We start from the raw sequence: 20,433 nt of genomic DNA, 5'->3' as shown, positions 1-20,433 counted from the left end.
TAACAAAACCCCTGAAAATATATCCCGGGATCCTTTCACTTGCCGGCTTGTGGACCCACAGAGGGGACCGCCACCGTCGGCCGGCCGCTGTGGCAGCTCGCAGTGGAGGGCAGGGAGACGGCGCGGAGCAGCCCCGCTCAGGCTGCGCCCCCGGCCGCGGAGGGGCTGCTCTACCTCTGCCGAATGCCCAAGTGTCGCCGGCCCGAGGGTGGGAGCCACTCGCTTTCCCGAGGCCCAAGCGGGGCTCTCGGCTCTCAGCTTGACAAAGGACATCTCAAAGAACGATTTGGATTATTATTTCTTTTAACCAGGTCACAAACATTTATTAATTTACACCAACGGTGGACAAAATTCTGTTGCCTTTTCCACATCAAATTATTCACAGATTCTCTCAATAAAATAGATATGACGGATGCACAACCAGTGAAGAGTTAACTGGACTCCGCTCATTAGCTCCCGAATAATCTATATACAAATAATTACCAATACACCAAAAAACCCCACGCACGAAGGGGGTGGGAAAAGGGGGATTAAAAAAAATAGTATAGGAATTTTCCAAACTTACTGACGGATTGAATTTTCTTTGAAACTTGACTGTCTCGTTGGGAGTGGGGAAAGAAAAAATAAAAAATAAATCGCAGTCCTGAGTTTCACCGACTTTTCTTCTTCTTAAAAATAAAGAAACATTAAACAGTGCCTTTTAAAACCAAACCCGAAGCTTCAAAGAAACTAAAAATAAGATCGAACCATTAAAACATTTTCTTTGAGAGAAGGAGAGAGACAGAGACACGGCAAAACCACCCGGGAGAGACTTGCAGGAACAAAAACGGGTTCCCTGCGACAGGAGGCGTCCGCAACTGCCCTGGTCGCTTTCCCAGGCGATTTGGGAGACCCCCGAGGAAAACCCGCACCTCTCAAAAGAAACATTTCCCACTCTAAGACCGTTTCGTTCTTAGTATGCCCCCCCCCTTCCCTCCTCCCAAGACATTGCATGATCAACGAGCCCAGGTCCCAGCTTGTGTTACGGCCACTTTATAAATACGCTTTGGCGTTTGTGGGACCAAATCGTGTTATTCTTTCCCTCCTCCCGCCCTCCCGATGTATTGATTTTTTTTTCCCGAGCAAAGAGAGACAAACAGATCTTGATGCCACTGAGCCTGGAATTAAACTAAAAATTAAAAAAAAAAAGGAAAAAAAGAAAGGAAACATTTCCTACCTTCAAACACAACAGGAGGAGGTGGGGGGGCACGGGGAGAGGGAATGGGAGCAGTTTCGGAGGAGAGGGGGGAGAGCTGGAAAGGGGCCCTTTGCTTCGCGACTCTCCCCCCCACCCCGGGCCCCCTCCTTCCCCAGTCCCCAGCACACTTTAAAAATGACAGCTGCTGAGGGTTGTGATTTTACTGGAAAAGTTCTGGGCCGGCTGGAGGAGCGGCTCGTGAGCCAGGCTGACCTGTGGCTGTGCCGGGGCCAAGGCAGGGCTGAGCACGGCCAGGACCTGTGCCGGGGGGCCCGCCTGGCCGGCGGGGTAGGGCGCGGCGGGCGCGACGCTGGGGTTGGTGCTGGGCGGCGGGGGCACAGCCCCCCCGATGATGTTGTCTATGGAAAAAGAGGGCCGGGAAGGGTGGTTGGTGCCGCCGCTGCCGCCGCCGCCGCCGGCGGGCGAGGGGTCCGGCTTGAGGGTCTGGAGAAGGGCGGCGGGCAGGGCGGTGGGGCTCAGCTGGGGGTGGTAGAAGGACTTCCTGCAGTTCAGCTCGCCGCCCAAGAAGGAGGGCAGCCCCGAGGCGGCGGAGAAGACGGAGGCGGCGGCGGGAGGCGGCGGAGCCGGTAACGGGCAGTGAGGCGCCGGGAAGGGGAAGGCGCCCGCGGCGCCGCCGCCTCCGCCACCGGGATGGTGGTGGTGGTGGGGGTATCCCTGGAGCTGCAGGCCGTAGTTGTAGCCGTAGGGTCCGTAGGCGAAGCCGGGCAGGAAGGCGGCGGGGTCGGCAGCCCCGGCCCGCAGGAGCAGCTCGGGGTGCGGCGGGTGCAGCTGCTGCTGCCTCTTGAAGCGCTTCCTCCGGCGCAGGAAGCTCCCGTTGTCGAACATGTCGGCGGACTCGGGGTCCAGCGTCCAGTAGTTGCCCTTGCCCGGGTTGCCGGGCTCCCGGGGGATCTTGACGAAGCAGTCGTTGAGGGATAGGTTGTGGCGGATGCTATTCTGCCAGGCGGGGAACTTCTCCCGATAGTACGGAAAGCGTCCGCTGATGAACTCGCAGATCTCGCTCAGCGTCAGCCGCTTCTTGGGGCTCTGCAGGATGGCCATGGTGATGAGGGCGATGTAGGAATAGGGCGGCTTCACCAGCGGGTTCTTCCCCCCCGCGCCGCCGCCTCCCCCCGCGGGCGCCTTCTCCCCGGGCGCGGCGCCGCGGGCGCAGGCCGGCTCCGAGCCGCCGGCGGGGGACAGTCGCTCCGGAGACCCCCCCATGCGCGCCTTGGCGGCCCCGCTTCGCGGCAGCGCCAGCCCCAGCGGATCGCCGCCGTCCTCCTCGTCCTCCTCGTCCTCCTCGTCCTCCTCCTCCTCGCTGTACTTGCTTCCATCCTGGGGCGGGCCCACCACGTCGATATCCGCGTCCTCCACCTCGGAGAGCGGCTCTTCCTCCGGGGAGCGCTCGGACATGATCCCGCAGCCGCCGCCGCCGCTGCTGCCCAAAGTCATTGTTGTGCGGCCGGGGCGGCCGGGGCCGGGCTCCCCCCCCCACCTAGCGGCGGCTCCCGGGATGGGCCCGGGGCCGTGCCGGAGGGCTGCGGCCGCCGCTGGGACTCCGCGCCCCGGCGCTCCTCTCCGCTCCGCTCCGCGCCCCGCTCGCCGTGCCGCTGCTGGCGGGGCCGCGGTGGTGGCTGCGGGGTGGTGGCTGCGGAGGGAGGGGCGGTGGAGGGGGCGCGGGGCGGGGGCGGGGGGACGGGGCGCCCGTGGGCTGGGCAGGGAGCTTGGGAGCAGCGATAATAAATAATAGTGATAATGATAATAAAAGGAGAAAAAGAGGAGGAAAAAATAGAAAATTGGAGTTTGCGACGGCTCCTTGCCTGGCTGAGGGGAGGGAAGGGAAGGGGAGAGGGAGGGGCAGGGGAAGAGGGAGGGGGGAGGGCAGAAGTGGGGAAGGCGGCTCCCCCCTCCCCACCCCACCCCTCCCGAGCTGGGACCCGGTGGAAACGCTCCCACACTGCGCCTGCTGCCAGCGCTCCCCAGGCCTTTATACGGCCGCCCTGGCATCACGTGGCACCCGCTGCAGCCCCCGCGGGGCACGGCGAGGGGCTGCTCGGCTCGGCCTGGCCCGGTCCCCGAGGAACTTGTCCCCTACCCGGGATGCTTTCGAGGAAAGGTGCTGCACGTTCCCCTGGCGCTCGGTTGTCCCCGGCTTCGTCTGGAGTCGGCTGCTGCAGGAGAGGGGGTCGGCGCTGTGTAAAGCCCCTCCCCACCCCAAGCGCCTCGCGGTGCTGTAGGCTTGCAGAGCCCATTCCTGCAGGATGCGACGGCCGCCTTGGCCTGGGGGCTCCGCGGAGGGTTCTTTTCTCCCCTCGAGGGCTGCTCATCCCCGAGGCTGGAGGATGAGCTGCAGACCTCCAACAGACTCGACGACAGGGACTCTCACTCCGTCAGGATCGTACCCTTGGCCCGTTTGAGGGGTTGTGTGAATTTGGGGATCCCCGCTCCCCTTCTCCTCGCGCTCACGTCACTGGCGCGTCACCGAGCCCCGGGCACCTTGCCTGGAAACCCGCCTCCCTCGAGGACTCCCACGGGCCTGCACTAGCGGAAGGGATGCTGCTACCTGGCAGGTGCGGAGCGGAGGGCGAAGGGTAACTCTCAGTCAAGCCTCCCCCCACGCAAGAAATAACCAAAGTAAAGGCTGTGCGTGTCCGCAGCGTGCTGGGACCGCCTCCGAGTCCCGCATCTTAGCCCGACGGGGCTGGCCCGGCCGGGTACCACTTTCCGAGGTGGCTCACCCGCGGCCTGTCCAGACCCCAGGAACCCTCGGGAAAGGGAGATATCTTGTAGCCTTGGGGTCTTCTGTCTGCCGCTCTCCTGCCTCCGCTCCCCAACGACTGGCAGAGAGGAGGTGCCGGGCAGCAGATACTCACTTTGTTGCGGGCTACAGACGAAGCGGGAGGATTTCCCTGTAAACAGAATCACTCAAGGCCCTTTGGAGCCACAAAAGTGTCCCCGCGTGCGGCAGAGCCCGCTTGCAGCCGCCCCGGCACAGTGCGGGGGACATGTCCACGGCCCAATTCACGTCCCGTGAGTGGCTGTGGCAGGCGGTTGTCCCTGTCTTTGCCGCGGACACACCAAACCAAGCTCGCCCTGTTAGTTTTGCTCCTTGCTTCCCCCCCCCCCCCCCCCCCCCCCGTCCCCCCGCCGCCCTGAAGGCTCTGGAAACACGTAACTGCTTTCTCGAGAGAGGATGCTTGAGAAGGGAAGAAAGGGATAGGTTCCTCCAAGGGGGTACCACGAGCACATGTCCCCCTGCCAGGGTCGCATTCAGCAGTGTGAGAATCCACAGTGATGAATTGCCAGTCTCTGCCGTTAACAGGTGCGAGCATTTGGCGATAAAATCTCCAGCACTAATACCGGGGAGCCGGGCCAAACAGCTGCGCGGCCCCGCTTCCAAATGGCGGTCACAATTACTCAAGCCCTAACGACTCGGTGCATAGGCTCGGCGAATTCTGGGGGACCACGAGGAGAGGGCAGAAGTGGACATCTTCGCCCGCACATCTCCAGTAGAAGCAGTAATTACAGAGCCGGAGCCTCTGCGCGCGGAGTTGGTCACATCCTCCTCCCTCGCCGTCAGCGTAGCCATCAGGGAGAAATTCTCGACCGAAGGGGATAAATAGATGAGTAACTGTGCTGAGAGTTTCTCAGGAAGGTGGGAAGTCTGTCCCGCGAACGCGTGTCAGTTGTGGGGGAGCTTTCCTGAGCTTTCACTTTTGTATTTCTTCAATGCTAATAACCTGCGTTTGCAACACATGTCCATAGATTTTCCTCTCGTATATGTATATTCAACTCGACATATATTTATATTCTTTTTTTCTGAAATATGCTTTTTCATATATATATATATGTGTGTATATATAAATATATATATAAATAAATAAATATATATATATATATATATATATATATATATATAATTAGCTATCACGGAGGAATGCTGCGGAGATGCCGCATCTTTCCTACTGACATTGTTTAAACTCTCCATTCATCAGCCCAGTGGAAAGACGATGGGAAGAACAAATGGAAGAGAGCGGAGAGAGAAAAGACCCGAGCCGCTTTCCATTTTTATTAAGTAAAATAATAGTTATGCCTCCCCTACATAAACGAAAGTGTCATAAAAAATTCCGAAGCAGCTGCCAGAGATTTCGACCACACACACAACGGTGCGATTAAATTTCTACTTGGTGCATTTCATGGTAGCGAGGAACCGCCGGGAGCTGCGCCTTGTGTCTCTGCAGGGCGGTGAAGGGGAGGGCAGGGAGGGGGCAGCAAAATGACACGCTACGAGCGATCGAGGGTAGAGGACACCGCCCCGGGTATGTTCCAAGGGGGAAGATGCTCAGCCGCCCCCCGTGTCCCAGCGGAGCCCCATCGCAGGATGGCTGTCTCACGATCGGTCTGTCTAGAGGCTGGTCCCTCACGGCTCAAAGTGAAACAGATGTGGGTGTCTGCTGCCTGCCCCCCGCTGCCCCGCCCTGTCCCGGCTGCCGGCTGTACCCCTCTCTGGAAGGGTGGGCGAACCGCGGGGAGGGAATCCCCTGGCAACGGGGGGCTCGGCTTCAGCCATTTGCTGCTACACTCATGGTCACGGGGACCCCGATGAGGCCGAAAATGTAGGGGGAGGTGAGAAGGGTTGATTCGATGTGGCTGTTGATGGGATGCTGTCGGTGGCTTATCCTACTCCCACCTGGACCTGGCTTTTTCCCTCAGCATCGCGCTTTCAGAGCGCGGCAGCTCGAGAAATAGCAAGTCCCGATCAGCCACTATCAACACGATTTGTCTGTTTCAAGGCACTATATTGTCCCCGTAAAGTCGGAAACCACCCAAAATGAAACGACAAATTAGTCCCGTTCCCTCCATCTCCCAGCGGCTCCTGTACGCCGAGTCGGTCTTAGCCTCGGCTTTGCCATGCAAGATTGGCTGCAGAAAAAAAATTAAAACGAGAAAAAGTACCTAAACTACACCCGTCTCTAAATGATTTAGAAAAGGGAAACCCTGGACTGAAACAAACCAGATGGTCGGATCCCGGACACGGTACACTCACACACGCTCACACACACACTCCCGGCGGTGCATCCACACACGGAGCAAGGGATGCGATTTAGAGTGAGCCGGAGAAAGGAATGATGCGGTCTCCCGAAAGAGAAACCCTATGGATCTGCCCGAAAAGATTGCCTTGTCATCGCCCCGCCAATGTCGGGCGTACAGGGCTGGGAGGGAAGCATATTTTCCTGGCCAGATTTTTAATTTTCCTGCTCTCCTCTCTGCAGTATTTCCTTACAGACAGCCTCTTTTCCCGTTTGAACCCGACTCCGCTTTACATTTCACGTTAAATTTGCGGAATCAAACGTCAGCGGGGTTGAGCGCTGATGGAGTGGAGAGAGTCTCCAAAAAGTCTCAAAAGTAGGGAAGAAAAATAATAAAGGCCATCAGCCGATCATGAGGACTTCTACTTTAAATGGATTTTCACTGTCTTTTCTGCCTGTCTTAATGAGACATTTGATCCAGTCGTGTTAGGCCAGTGTTTGATGTCCTGCTGACGTCTTTAGCAGGTGAATCCCCACGGCCATTTTCCCCTGCGGGTCTCCTGGTGCCTCCGCTCGGGTCGGAGTTCTTGCAAGCTGCGAAACTGGCCACAACAACCAGACACTTTTTTTGCCCGACAGGGAAAACTCGTTTCCTGCCCGTCCGCTGAGACTGTTATTTGCCGGGGGGTGTAGCAGTGGGCAAGGAGATCAACCCTGGGGCACCGCGGGATGCGATCATTGCTTCTGCACTGGCACTGGTCACGTCCATGCCTAAGGGAGTTCCTCCTGGCCGGAGCATCTCCCGGCGTGGGGGTTTACCTAGGGGCAAAGCCCGGGGAAGGAAAGCCCTTGGGCAACGCCCAGGGTTCAGCTCCAGTTCAGCCGACGTTGCTCCCAGTTCCTTCCAGATGATCTGTTGGTTTTGTGATACATAATCGTTCTTGTTGGTTCTGTCGAGCAGCACCTAAATTCCTTTATTCTGATGAGAAACGCTGATGAGAACTACATCTACAAGTCCCCCAAGGCTCAGTGATGGATTTCTCTGCATTACCTCGTTATCAAGCTTGACTGACCTCTAACTTCTCTGAAAACATGAACAAGACAGAACTGCTGCTGCCTGGGCTGCCCCAGGGGACTCTTTTTCCACTTATGTGATTTCCTTTGATATTATTTCTCATCTTTCCATATCCAAGGCTCAGACCTTCAGTGCTCCCGGCAGTTCAACCTTTTTTCCAGCCCTGTACCCCCAGCTCCCAGCTTGCAAGGATCAGTTTGCAGTCTGCACACCAAGAGCTCCCAGCACAGGGAAGTCAGTGAGAATGGTGGTGACAGATAGTGAGAGATATATGAAATTCCCAGTTTGTAAACCACCAGAGCCAAGTGCCAGTATTTGTCCCTGCAGTGTTCAGATGTTGGACAGCTCGCGTTTGCTGACTTGGCTTTTCAAATGCAAGTGTCTTAAAGTCTACACCAAAAAATGCCTGGATTTCAATAAAGGCTTTTCCCAGGTACCTCATTACAGGGCTGAGCCCTCACAAAACTTTGGAGAACAAGTCTCTCTGTCTTTTCTGCTCCTCAGATGAGTGGGAAACATCTTAAATGCACATTTATTTAGTTGCCATAATCTGACTTTAGGATCTTAGTTTTGGGCTTGCAGTTCAAAAACTTTGGCCCCTGCTCTCTATTCATTATTGATCCCATCCTATGCGGGTTGGAAGCCCACTAGGCAAGGTCACACACAGCTTAACACTCAACTGATTAACTCTGACTTGCCAAAACCTCTTTTTTTAGTAGCGTTCTTCAGCAATCTGACATGAAAAGAGATACACACACTTACATGACTCAGAGGAATATGGCTATTCAAGCCATAAACCACCAGGTGCACTTTTGAAACTCACCAAAGCCAGCTCTCCTTGTTGCCATAAAAAACACATTAGCCAAAGACTGATACATGTGGAAGGCAATTACGCTCTGGCACATGGCAATGTGTATAGAACAGCCTGGTAACTGTGCCTACCACACAAGGAAAAATATGCCTGTGAAAACAAGCCTGCTAAATCACTTCATTCTTCCCCAAATCCCCCGCATATAGAAGGAAAGATTTTTAGGTTTTGGGGGGTTTTTTTCTGAACAGGAGAGAGATATATATGTGGGAGGGAATTATATTTTCCAAAAGTGGATGTAACAGTGCAAGAACCAAAATAAATGGCCAGATCCACAATGATTTAGAAACTCATGATGAGGTTTCTGAGTCCAGGTTTTCCATGTTAGCATCAGACCATGCCAAATGTGTCCAGGAAATCCCTGCTGCTGAGTTTTCTGCATTCAGCAGTTCAGCAGCCCATGCCCACTTTACCCACCAAGTTCACAAAAGTCCACTGCTGCCAGAAATTCCAGCTGATGACCTTCAGCTTGGGGGCCAGAAGTAATACAGAGAAGGACTTCAAAGAAGGGAATGACAGACAAAGTGGGAAATTACTGAAATATAGCTTGACTGGTATAAAAAGTGTTTCCTTTTTTTTTCATGTAGAAAAAGGGTGGGGATAGGAGCCTTTACATTTGGAAGTATCCGGAAATCTCCAACTAGGGTTCAGGTTGGGGTGAATCTGCTGTATCCTTGTGAAAAAACAGCCCTGTATGCACATGCTGGTATCTACACATCTGCATTGCAAAGAGGTTCATAAATATATTTTGCCTTTTGACCTCAAATAAGATTACAAAGGGATATAGCACAGGGATATAGCCCTGTTACCATCTTGGGAAGGACTTGAACAAACAGAGAAAAAAATTTGAAACCTGAAGTATGGGAAGGGAGGTGAAGTTTCTCATGCATCAGAGAAATCAGAGGCAGAACCAAACCCCTTAACCATAAGCCTCTCAACACACAGATTAAAATTAATCCAGCCACTCTTGAAACTTCACATAGACACACATCTCCCCTTCTTTCACTTACTGCAGGTAAGCCTTTGCTTATTCTTGCTGGGAAGAGGAAACTAGATCACTCAGATGGAAGAAGCGACACTAAAGGTTGCTGAAGGAAAGGCTGATGTTTCACATCTGGCTTTATGTTACTTGGAAAGACCTGGTTTCCTCAAGATGGATACTTGGCATCACCCAGCTAACTGGATCCCAACAACACTCAATATAAAATGTCTTTTTCTCATTACCATTTCACAGGGGTTTTTATAGTCAAGATATTAAGCATTAAAATTATGATATAAGAGGACATAAGTTATCTGTTCCCTGAAAATACATCACCAGGGTCCTGTGGGGGAAACAGGATGGTGGGCTTTCCTCCCAGTGCAGAGATAAGCGTGCCATCTAGAGGAAATCCCCTTTATTGCCAGGACTGGCAGCTGAAAATTATCCAATAAAGCATAATTAACCTCCGGCTTCAGAGAAAATCCTCCACCCGTGGCCTGCTGCTTTGAGCTGCTGCACCGGCATGTTGCAGTGGACTGGCAATGCACTGAGGCATCAGGGTGGTTTGGAAAGGTCCTGAGTGCTTGATGGACATACCAACACACAGTTGCACATGCTGGCCTGACCCATCCTCCATGGGTGATGGCTGCTGCCCAGCCCACCCTTCCCCCCCCAAATATGGGTGTTTGGATGTAAAGAAGGAAACTAAGGTGTTCCCATAGCACATCTGCACCTGACAAAGGTGGGGAGATGGCACGTATGGCCAGATAAAAAGGCTGTATGTATCATATAATGCCCTCCAGTGGGTGCTGGCAGCAGCCCTAGATCATTGGTGCCATTGCCTGAGGCATAGGTGAGGTCTCAGGTGCACTAAAGGAGGCAGTGGTAGGGCTGCCTCCTCCACCAGCAGCTCCCACCCTCTAGAGCACAGGCCTGCAGAGTGCTTGTGAGACTGATGTGGTTGTGCAGAGTACAGCCAGCAGTGGGAAGTGGGGTCTGGCCTCCCATGAGACAGATCCATATGTCCACTCATTTTAACTAAAGAAAAAGCTTCCCAGGCTGTACTGTTCTCTTATGCTGCTGCCATCATAGGCACCCTCATCCAAAACTTCAGGCATGGTTGTAGGTCTGGGACACACAACATGAGAGCATCATAGGTTTTGTACCCTCCTGTGGTCACTCAGCCCATCCAAGCTCACAGCATTCATATCCCACACCTTTCCCTTTTCTACCACCACCACTACCAGTGAATATCACATGTGCAGGCACATGGCTGTTTGTTCCACTAACAAAACAAATCCTTCCAGCCCTAAAGTTAATTGGAAAACAGTGATCTAGGTTCAAGCAGAGGGACCAGTGCTACTGCCCAGCAGGTATCTGTCTTGTAAAAATGGGAAGACTTGCAAAAAAACCCGTCAGGGATGGAGAAAGAGCAAGGAAGATATCACATGAGAGAAACCTTACTCTTCAGACAAAGCAGGTATGTGCTTAAGCAGAGAATATTTGGAGAGGAGCTGCTATTGCATTAATATGCCCCTATTCTGCAGGACTTTTTCTATATTTTCATCACTTTTCTTTTATTGAAAATTATTCCCATTCCCCCACCATCTCAGAAGCTCCCCAACATGTTAGTCTCTGGTGGTCCCAAGCAAGGCTGAACTCCAGCAACTTTTTTTATTTTTAACAGTGATCATGTTTCCATTTTGCACCCTCCTCACCCTCTTCTGGCCCACACCTGTGGGCTCTCAGGCTCAACTCCCAATCCATGACTTGGAGATGCTACTCCCATCACCTGCATAGTTGTTGTTTGCTCCCCCAGCTCCATGGCAGTGAAGGAAGGCATGGATGTTGCCACAGTTCACCGCAGGTTCTTGTCACTCATATGGAGTGAAGGCCTTCATGGCATTGCCCTGGAAGTTCATACATCTCTTATTTCCTGTCATTACTGAGAAGAGCCCAGTTGTAATAAAAATCTGGGCTCCAATCCTACAAACACTTATGCCTGAGCTTAACTCTAAGCACGTGAGCCGTCAAAGGGGACTATTCATCTGCTTAAACTGTAAGCATGTTCTTAAGCGTCTGTAGGCCTGGAGTCTGTCAGTGTAGGGATTTGTGCCTTAAGCCCATATTCTGGGTCATTATCCTTTTCATGTCTTCTCTGCCATCTCAGAAGATGCTTCAACAGGGAATTTTCAAGTTCTTCAATAAACTTTGTCTTCCCGAGCAGCCTGGATTCTTGCCTATTCTATGGGGCAATTCTCCTCTGTTGCCTCCCCTCCCCCTGTGAGCGATAATCCTGTGCTATTTCATGCTTGGCCAGACAATTAAGCCCTCTTGCTGCTTGGCTCTGTCTTTGTTATGTATAATTGTTCCAAATAATTAGCCACTATTGCATGCTATTCTGAAACTACTTTGTATTGCAATTATACTTAGAGGGTGAGCATCAGCTCAGAGAGAATCCAAGCAGCAGACAGCCTGGAAAGAAAGAGCTTTCTTCAAGCTGGGGGAAGATGGATACGTGCTTAAATCAACACTGTGAAAAACCTAACAATAAGTAACTAGGGAAGAGTAAAAGTTGCTTGGAGAGCATCTGCAACTGGAGCGGGCCGGGCTGGAGAGCTGAGGGTGGGCTGCAAGGTCTGGCCTGGGTGTCATCTGGGTGCCACCTCGTGGGTGCTGGCTACAGTGCAGGGGGTAAAACCATAGCCCACTTCCATCACTTCCATGGTGACTTGAAGGGCCATCTTGACTAACAGGCCAGTTTTGCCATCTCCATACAACATAGGGAATGCATAGCTCTGCTAGGATACATTTGAGGTCTGGCAGAAAAAAGCTCCCTAATTGTGTCTTTGGGATGGCAGAACTTGTGATTTCTTGAGGGTGAAGATGAGATTGGTTCAGCAGATTCCTGTTTGCCCATGGGTAAACACATCTCTGTTATGGAAGTGCTGGATAGGATGCTCTTGGGAGGGAGTTACAGCTCCATATAAACATCTTTCTGAAACTGAAAATAAGTCCCCTTAGCTTTATTCACTCTCCTGTCTTTCAAACAGGGAGCATCTGAAAAGGGTATAACCAAGACATGGGTTGGGTTGGCTTGGCCTGCACAGGTGAACTAATTCCTCTGCTGAAACCTGTGGCCTGCTCTAAGCAAAGAGACAGGGTGGCCAGCAACCTTGGACAATATTTGTGCTTTTTGAGATCCATTTGCTCCAGCCAGGTTAGGTCACTTGAAGCCTCTTGATAATGGATCTGTAAGACTGGGTTTGGTTTCCAAAACCCGGTTAGCAGGGGAGCTTTAAAACTGAGGTGAGATGTCTCTGGTACAGTTGAAAAGCATCCAAAATGCCTGAGACCACTGGGCCCATTCTCTGTAGAGATCATACACTTCTGCCCTTGACTCAGCAGTGCTGATGCAAATGGAAAATGAACTTTTCCCAGGCACATATGTAACTGACTCAGATGCATCCTTTCTCCATGCACCACACTGAGATGCCACGAGTCAAGCGCGCTTGTTGATATTGTGATGGCACGGTTGATTCAGTACATGCACAAAACCAACTGCTGTAGTGTAACAACTTCAGCAATCAAAGTGCAAAGACTGTGAAATGATTGGGCCCCAGATGCCAAGAGCTTGTAGGTGTTACACTGTCAATGCTCAGCCTCTGCTGCTATGCTGCCTGACCCCAGCCTTGCACCTCAGGTGCTGTTAGAGTCAGGCCAGTCCTCAGCTCTGCCATTCACACACCATGTAGCACATTTCAAACATGAAGACAGGCTGCCAATGAGGTTGGCTGCTACAGCAAAGTGATCTGTCATCACCAATTCTTCACCTTCCATGAAGGACACAGATTCTCACTGTGCTTACACTTATTTCCCTATTTTCACTCCAGGAAGGAGAGCTGCAGGGGACAGCCAGAACAACTCAATCCTGTACCATTCCCCAGCTATAGCTTAGGGAAAAGGCAAAAGAAGGCATAGTCAGAGAAACCCTTCCTCTCTGAAATCTTCCCAGAATCGGCAACTGCTGCTTTGGGTATTTCCCAGTCTGAAGGTTGTATCCAGTCCATTGTGTTTAATAACTACCCCCTCTGAATAAGCCCCACATTGTCTCATTCTGACCGTACTCAAGCTTCCCCGATGTCCTGATACCCCACAGCCATGAACAGGACAGACACCAAAGGTCGGGATGCTACCCGCACATGCTGAACACCCCCGCCGGGAGTCGGGAGCCGGGAGCGGCTTCCCAGGGCTTTCCACTGGAGGTCAGTGTTGGCCCGAGCACGCCGGCTGTCACTACGGGCCACCTCGCCCCTGCCACCCTCTCACGTCGGGCCGTTACATCGTGGGGTAAAGCGGCGGAGGACAGTGCAGCGTTGCTCTTGCCCTGTACAAACACAGCAGCTGCATCACCTGCTTCTGCTCGAATATGAAAGACTCAAATACAAATGACCCAAATATAATGTAGCAGAGGTGGTGACCGACTACCAATATCCTGAGATGTAGCTCAGACCTTGGGCAGTGCTGACTCCCACATGCTAATTTGTTAAAAACTCATTATTACCTGGCAAAGCCAATCTCTCTTGGTCCCACTGCACCCACTGCCCATCTCCCCATCATCATATGACTTTACTGACTCAACTTTGACCTCAAAAAAACACTAATGACTGTCTTCAAGCCATGTATTTGCAAAAGGCAAAGTTATTGCATAGAATAGCCAGTTATGGTGCAATGTTTCCAGCACTTGGACTGCCAGTAGACAGCAGGCAGCATCCAGCCAAAATCTAACACTACAAGAGGGACCAGTAAGTTCTTCAGGAAATGTGTTTCAACTAAAATTTGAGCTAATGCTGTTTGCCTGTAACAGGACGGAAAACACTAGTTATAGCTTGGGGATATAATCTGGAAAGAGCATTTCTTATTGCTTGTTTGAACCTGCTGAAAGGAGCAGAAAGGTGGGACAAGCATGAAACATGCAGAACGCTGTTGTACGCAGACAGATGCAACAGCTCAGTTGGTCCTCCCTGGGCAGCCTGTGTTTCCAGGAGACAAATAAACATACTTTCAACGTGGCAGCTCATTTTGGCAATGTGGTTCTGAATGTACAGCCTGAATTGTCTGATATCAGCCTGATTTGCAAAGAGTTACTCCCTGAGAAGTCAGACGAGATAGCCCAGATCACTACCTAAATCTCTCTGGTGCTCAGAATCAACTCCATCTCTCCTGTCCGCTTCCCATGGGCTCAAGACAGGGCTCTCCCCACCGCGGGAAGTCCAGAGTACCTCTTGCTGTCAACCTAAAGGATGATGTTCATTCCACAGTCCCAGAGAGCATAAAAAATTTTGCCTCTGTCTTTTGTGTGAGCTCGAGACAGTTACAACTGTCATTGCTTAATATTCCCTAAACTCCCTAAATAAAGAGAGGAGGATTTCAAAGGAGACTTGGTTTCACAGTTGAAATCTGGGTGATAATTACTCCTGTTTCATTCAAATCCCTCTTATTCACTAAACAGGGACATTGAAAAGACACTAATACAGATGGAGGGCTCAAGTATAAACTTCACAAAACTTAAAACTACTCTGTCCAAGCAAGGCTCTTGCTTTACATGACACCTTAATCCTACTCATTTGCTAGATTCACCCTAAATGTAAACAAAGCTTTGAAATGAAAGCTTAAGAGCCTGGTTGGGATACATTAACTTAACCAAGAAGACACTTTTAACGCATTAGTTTAATGACAATCACAACATAAGTTGCCAGTGTTTTGTGTGTGTGAGGATTAAAAACTACAGGAAAAATAAGAAAAGGGGATTGTTCCCCATTTTTTGGCTGCTTGGCAGTATAGGGCTCTTGGTGAGGGTGGTTTATTGATACTTGGCAGGGAACTCTGGGCTGGGGCTGTCTGGCAGACAGGGATATACTGGGTCCTGGGAAGATGTGCAACCCAACACTTCAGGGTTTGTCTCAACACACTGGTATAGGGTCATCTGCTCTCTCCGAGCCAGGTTTTTAGGGATTCAGTTCACTGTGCTGACTCTTGCTTCACACCAGAGCCACCTTGGCTGAACATACCCCTCTTGCACAGGCACACAGGTGGGATGGGTCTCTTGTAGATACATTCCTAGATCCACTCTCTGGAGAGCTCCTTGGCAGGAGGGCGCAGGCAGGTGGAAGACGTGAGCAAGACACAGCCCAGCCCTTCAGGGACCCTAAGCCCCCATGGCTCCACCAGTACTTAACACCCAGAGAAGCCAGGAACTTGGAAAGCTCCCTGACACCAGCCCACTGGTCCTGCAAGTCTTCAGGGTGATTGGGGAGGAGCCGGCTCAACCCAGTCTGAGATGTCACAGCTTGGCCAAGTCTTCCTGGTGAATCCCACCCAGGCAGAACCCCAGCATCCCCTGCCTACCTCTTACACCCAACACTGTTTTTCTTTCATGCCAGTACCTGGTTCTTCCCTGTCTCAGCAGCCCTCCTGCTCACGATGCAAACTCAGCACAGTCCCATCACCCAGCTTCCAGCACACATCTGACTCTGACACCCTGGATACTCAGGCAAGATTTCAAGAATTCTTTTGTTAGCAAAATATTGCAGGATTGGGTCTTGGGAATGAATGTGAGCTATGATACATGTCCTTTCTGCTGACCATCCTTGCAAGTGATTATTTCAGCATCCCTCTAAGTCATCTCTACAGAGAGTATCTCACAGGTAAGAACAGCATGTTGCAAATTTCCATTAGATAGAAGATGCCTGCCTATGAAGATCTTTTGTAGAGAGTCAAAGTATTTCAAGGAACAAGTTGTTTCACAAGGCCCTGAGTGAGCAGAGGTGTCACTAAGGGGAAAGCACAGAAGCTGCTGCTGGGACCAGCATGAAAACTGAAAGGGTCAAGCTGGAAGGACCAGAGGAGACTCAGCACCCAGCGACTCAGCTGACAGTGGCAGAACAGAGCTAGGTCAGTTTTTAGAGACAAATGGAGCCCAAATTTTAAAGAAGCCAAGAATCAAAAAGCATTTTCTTCCCTCCTCTCTCATACTAACCCCCTCTCAGTTTCTCTGAAGTACACAGAATAACGGAATGAAAAGCCTCAAGTTCCCAAGCTGTGAACAAAAGCTGACTCCTTGGATACCCACCTCTACACCAGCTCTTGGTCATGCCCAGAACCTGGGCAATAAGGTGCACCAAAGCTCAAGCAACATCCAATACTGCCTAGAGAGAAAGGTGCAATAAGGACTACAGAAACTGCTCTGCTTCAGAGGGTACCCTTGAAAAACAGGAGAGAAATTGTACCTTGGTGCTTCTACCCAAAGGATGCTTAAATTTAAAAAAATCTAAAATTGGGGATGGGGAATTCTACCTTCAAACCCAGTGAGGCAGTCTGGCTGTCAGTCCTGTAAATAAATAGCAGCAGCCTGGCCAGTGAACAGATTAGAATTTTAATTGATTTTGTCGCTAGGAAGAAGAAATATGATCTCCTAATTTGATGTGCTAAATCAGAATTTCACCTGCAAGTGATTCATCAGAGGGAAGACACATTTCATGTACACAAATGAAAACCATCCAGTCCAGTAAGAGCTGTGTGGGCAAACCTTGCGGGAGTTACCATTCAGTTCTAAGAAAATAATAATAAAATAGAGAGCTTTAGAAAGTGTCACTAAAAATGTAAGATGTGGTAATGTCAGAATAGCAGCATGAGTCCGTTTCCTACCAGTTACAAGACTATAATTTCCTTTTGCCAAAATCCATCCAGAGCCAGAGGAACAGCAGCAGTGGTCACATTGAAAGAAAAAGCTTTATTTTAAAAAAGTCCTTTCTAACAATAGAAGTAATTTTTAAAAAACAGTAAAAAGAAGTAGTCAAGTTGAGATTTCTTTTCCTACAGGGAAAGGAAATTATAAACATCTTAAATATTCATTTAAAATCCAGTGAACTTGTTTAATGGAGGTTTTTTGATAAGTTTCATTCCAGTTACACAGGAGGTACTCAGGGAAGAGAGGAGAAAGCCCATTTGTGAGAGTTCCTGCACATTACATCGTGCACCCCCGTCCTGGGTGTGCTCCTCCTCACCTTGGGGGTGCATTGTTGCAGATGGCATCCCCAGGGGCAGGCTGTGCAGAACGGTAGGTGTGGGGAGCCCTGCCTGGCAGATATAGCTAGAGAGCACCTTTTCCAGGAGGGGTTGGGGCAGAAAAATAGATCACCTTGCCTCCACTTCAAAATAAGCCAAGAAGGAGAGGAGTTAAGCCCTCCCACACCTGTGTGTCTGCACACAGACAGAGGCTGGGGACCCCCGACTCTGCCCCAGCTGACCCCACAGCAGAGAGAAGTCCACTTGTCCAGAGATGTTCCTGGGAGCCTGCGAATGTCCGGCCAAGACCCCTCAACCGCATCACATGTACCGCTCCAAGCCAGCAGGGAAGTTGGGCTGTCTCACGTAGGTGTTGTTGGAGCTGAACTGGCCAAGGGGCGACGCGGAGAGCCCCAGGAGCTGCTCGCTGTGCTCAGAACAGGCGGGAGGCCGCATGGCCGGCAAAGCCAGTCTGTTGGGAGTCCCGTAGAGCTGCGGGCTGCTGGGCGAGTAGCTGCCCTGAGCCACGGGCAGGTGTGGGGGCGAGGCGGCATAGGGGTAAGCCAGGGTGTTTGGGCCAGCCCGGCCCAAGAAGCCAGGGCTGACGGGCTGTGCCTGGAAGCAGGGAGGCTCAGAGCTGCTGGCAGAACAGGCAGGAGCCAACTCAGCTCCGGGTAAACCCAGCGATGGGTGGCCCAGCTCAGAGGGCGGTGAGGGCTGCAGGGCCTGCTGCCCGCTGATGAGACTGTCGATGCTGAACATCCTGGGATGCTGTGCCGGCGGTGCTGCCCCGGCGGCATAGGGGTGGAAGACAGTACTGGAGAGCTGGGGGCCATAGCCAGGCGAGCACAGGGCATTGGGGTAGGGTGCTGTCGGTGCTGCGGGGCGACCGGCGGGCGGGGGCGTGAAGGCACTGGAGTTCTGCATATAGCCGGGGTAGGTGGTGATGTCGGTGCGCTTGAAGCGCTTCCTTCGGCGCAGGAAGCTCCCATTGTCAAACATGTCCTCTGCAGCCGGGTCCAGTGTCCAGTAGTTGCCCTTGCCGGGATGTCCGGGCTCCCGGGGGATCTTGACGAAGCAGTCGTTGAGGGTGAGGTTGTGGCGGATGCTGTTCTGCCACTTCTTTGGGTTCTCCCGATAGAAGGGGAAGCGCTCGGTGATGAATTTGTAGATGCCCCCCAAGGTGAGCTTCCTCTCGGCAGCGTTGGCGATGGCCATAGCGATGAGGGCGATGTAGGAGTACGGGGGTTTGCCCCGCTGCACCGGTCGCTTCCTCCGGCGGCCCCCGGCGGGAGGCGGCGGTTCTTCGGAGGGTGGCGGCGGCGGGGCAGGACTGCCCCCACTGCCCCGGGGCTCCGGCTTCACCGGCGGCACCTGCGGAGACCCCCGGGGCGGCCCGGGAGAACCGGGGCTGGCCGCGGTGGCGGGGCTGGGCGCCGGCAGCGTGCACATGCCTCGCAGGCAGGGGAAGCCGGCCACGTTCATATACGGCCCTCGCCTTCCTCCTCCTCGGAGGATGGGGGGGAGCGGCGGGAGAAAGAGCCCCCCCCGAGGGGAGGGGAAGGGGGAGAGGGAGGGGAAGGGGACAGGCGTCGCGGCAGCTCCCTGAGATGGGGAGGTCGGTCCCGAGCCGCTTGGCAATATATAGGGCGGTCGCCCCCCCCGCGCCGGAGAGGGTTGCGATGCCGGCCCGCCCGGCCCCTCTGCCCCGGCGGGAGGAGGAGGTCCCCAGGGAGGGGTCCCGACTCCAACGACTAAATCCCCCAGCCTCTCCTGGGTTTCATTTCGCAGCCATGCCCCCGAGCGGTCCCTCCCCCGGCCTCCCGGGGCCAGCCCTACTCCCTGCCCTTGTCCGCGGCACTTCGCTTTCCTCCAAAGAGGTGTTTCCTCCCAGGAGAAAAACCAAACAAAACGAGTCCCCATGGCCAGCCCGGGGCCAGGTGGGTGCCAGCGCCAGCCCCCAGCAGTACAGCAGGTAACTTCCCGCTGGGACCTCTCCTGCGCTTGGATTTCGTTGTCTTTTTTCCTCTATGAAAAGCGCTCAGAGGTGGTCCCAACTCAGTGCCGGCAAGAGCCAGAGACTTTTCCCGAAACCAAGCCCCTCGGTTTAGTTACTCTGGAGCCTGGTGAGACCTCCTGAGTAAGGAAATCCTGGGAAAAGGTTTTTTCTTTTTCCTGGGAGAAAGGGATGTGGTCCGCAGAGCTCAGGGCTGCCCGCAGATATCTCCCGCAGTGTGTGCAAGGAATGCAGGACAGGGAAGGCACTTTAGGACTGAACAGGGGAAGTTGGGGGTCTCTTTATTCCTGCAGATGACCTGACGCTGAAGGAAGACACCAGTCTCAGAATACCCTACTAGGTTTTGGGGAAAACCGCTTCAGTTCTCAGCCTGAACTCCGGAACAAGCTGGCTGGGCAGAACGGCAGCCCCTCATCCGTGTGCTGATAACAGAACTAGGGAGCTGCTGGCTGTTTTAGCAGAACCACAAAAACTGTGAGCTTTCACATCGTCCTCACCTACTGCTGCTGACTATCACCTCTAAACTAGATGCCTGCCAAGGAGACCCCAGCCCAGAGCAGGTAAGGGAGCCGCTGCATAAGAGTGGGCTGGACAAGCCAGTGGGAACTTCTACAGCCAGATCACAGCTTTACAGGTAGCTATATGTCTAGGTCCTGAGAAGACAGATGAAAACGTCTAGAGGATTAATGCAATGGCAGATCCCTTCATATGTGCATGGAGGAAAAGTTGAACTCTTCAACTTTGTAACTTGGTTGAAAGCATTTCCAAGAGCAGAGTCTTTCTCCCCAGAGGCAAGCAGGTGATCTTGACCAGGTCATACAGTCATTCTCCCTTCCTCTTAAACTGAAAAGCCACCTAGCCTTTTGGAAAAGCCTTCAGCCCTTTTCTTCAAGCATTTCCTGGTGGTTTTAAATTCACCAACCCAGATTATCTCCCACCATTACTTATTCCCCTTCTTGTGTCTGTGCGTGGTTTGTTCTTGCTTTATTTTTCCTGCAGATATTTGTGGCTCTTCTTCGACGCTCCGGGGCTCAGTCAGGGAGTCACGGTCTAACAGAACCATGTCAGGTTCAGTCCTGCTCTGACACAGACCAGTGCTGTTGCAGTAAACTGCCTGAGTTTTCATTCTACCAAATGAGAATAACAACAGGAGTGTC

General features: G+C 52.5%; 2 protein-coding genes across 2 annotated transcripts; both read right to left on the bottom strand.

Annotated features, from left to right (window-relative positions):
* Positions 1-314: 314 nt before the first annotated feature.
* On the bottom strand, positions 315-2,853 carry FOXD2 (forkhead box D2). The gene is given in 3 exon segments (XM_071565074.1): positions 315-1,864; positions 1,866-1,909; positions 1,912-2,853. Coding segments are annotated over 3 exon segments (1,323 nt in total). The 5' UTR covers positions 2,693-2,853; the 3' UTR covers positions 315-1,366.
* Positions 2,854-17,580: 14,727 nt separating this feature from the next.
* On the bottom strand, positions 17,581-18,744 carry FOXE3 (forkhead box E3). The gene has a single exon (XM_071565485.1). The coding sequence runs from the start codon at positions 18,742-18,744 to the stop codon at positions 17,581-17,583; it is 1,164 nt and encodes a 387-aa protein (XP_071421586.1).
* Between the last annotated feature and the right edge of the window lie 1,689 nt (positions 18,745-20,433).

This window comes from Pithys albifrons, chromosome 10 (assembly GCF_047495875.1).
Source record: "Pithys albifrons albifrons isolate INPA30051 chromosome 10, PitAlb_v1, whole genome shotgun sequence".
In the NCBI taxonomy this organism is placed as follows: domain Eukaryota; kingdom Metazoa; phylum Chordata; class Aves; order Passeriformes; family Thamnophilidae; genus Pithys; species Pithys albifrons.
The sequence above is the reverse complement of the archived record's forward strand: the minus strand, read 5'-3'. Positions and strand labels throughout refer to the sequence as shown.

Coding starts and splice junctions, on each gene's coding strand:
- FOXE3 (XM_071565485.1), bottom strand. CDS start 18,744: ATGAACGTGGCCGGCTTCCCCTGCCTGCGAGGCATGTGCACGCTGCCG.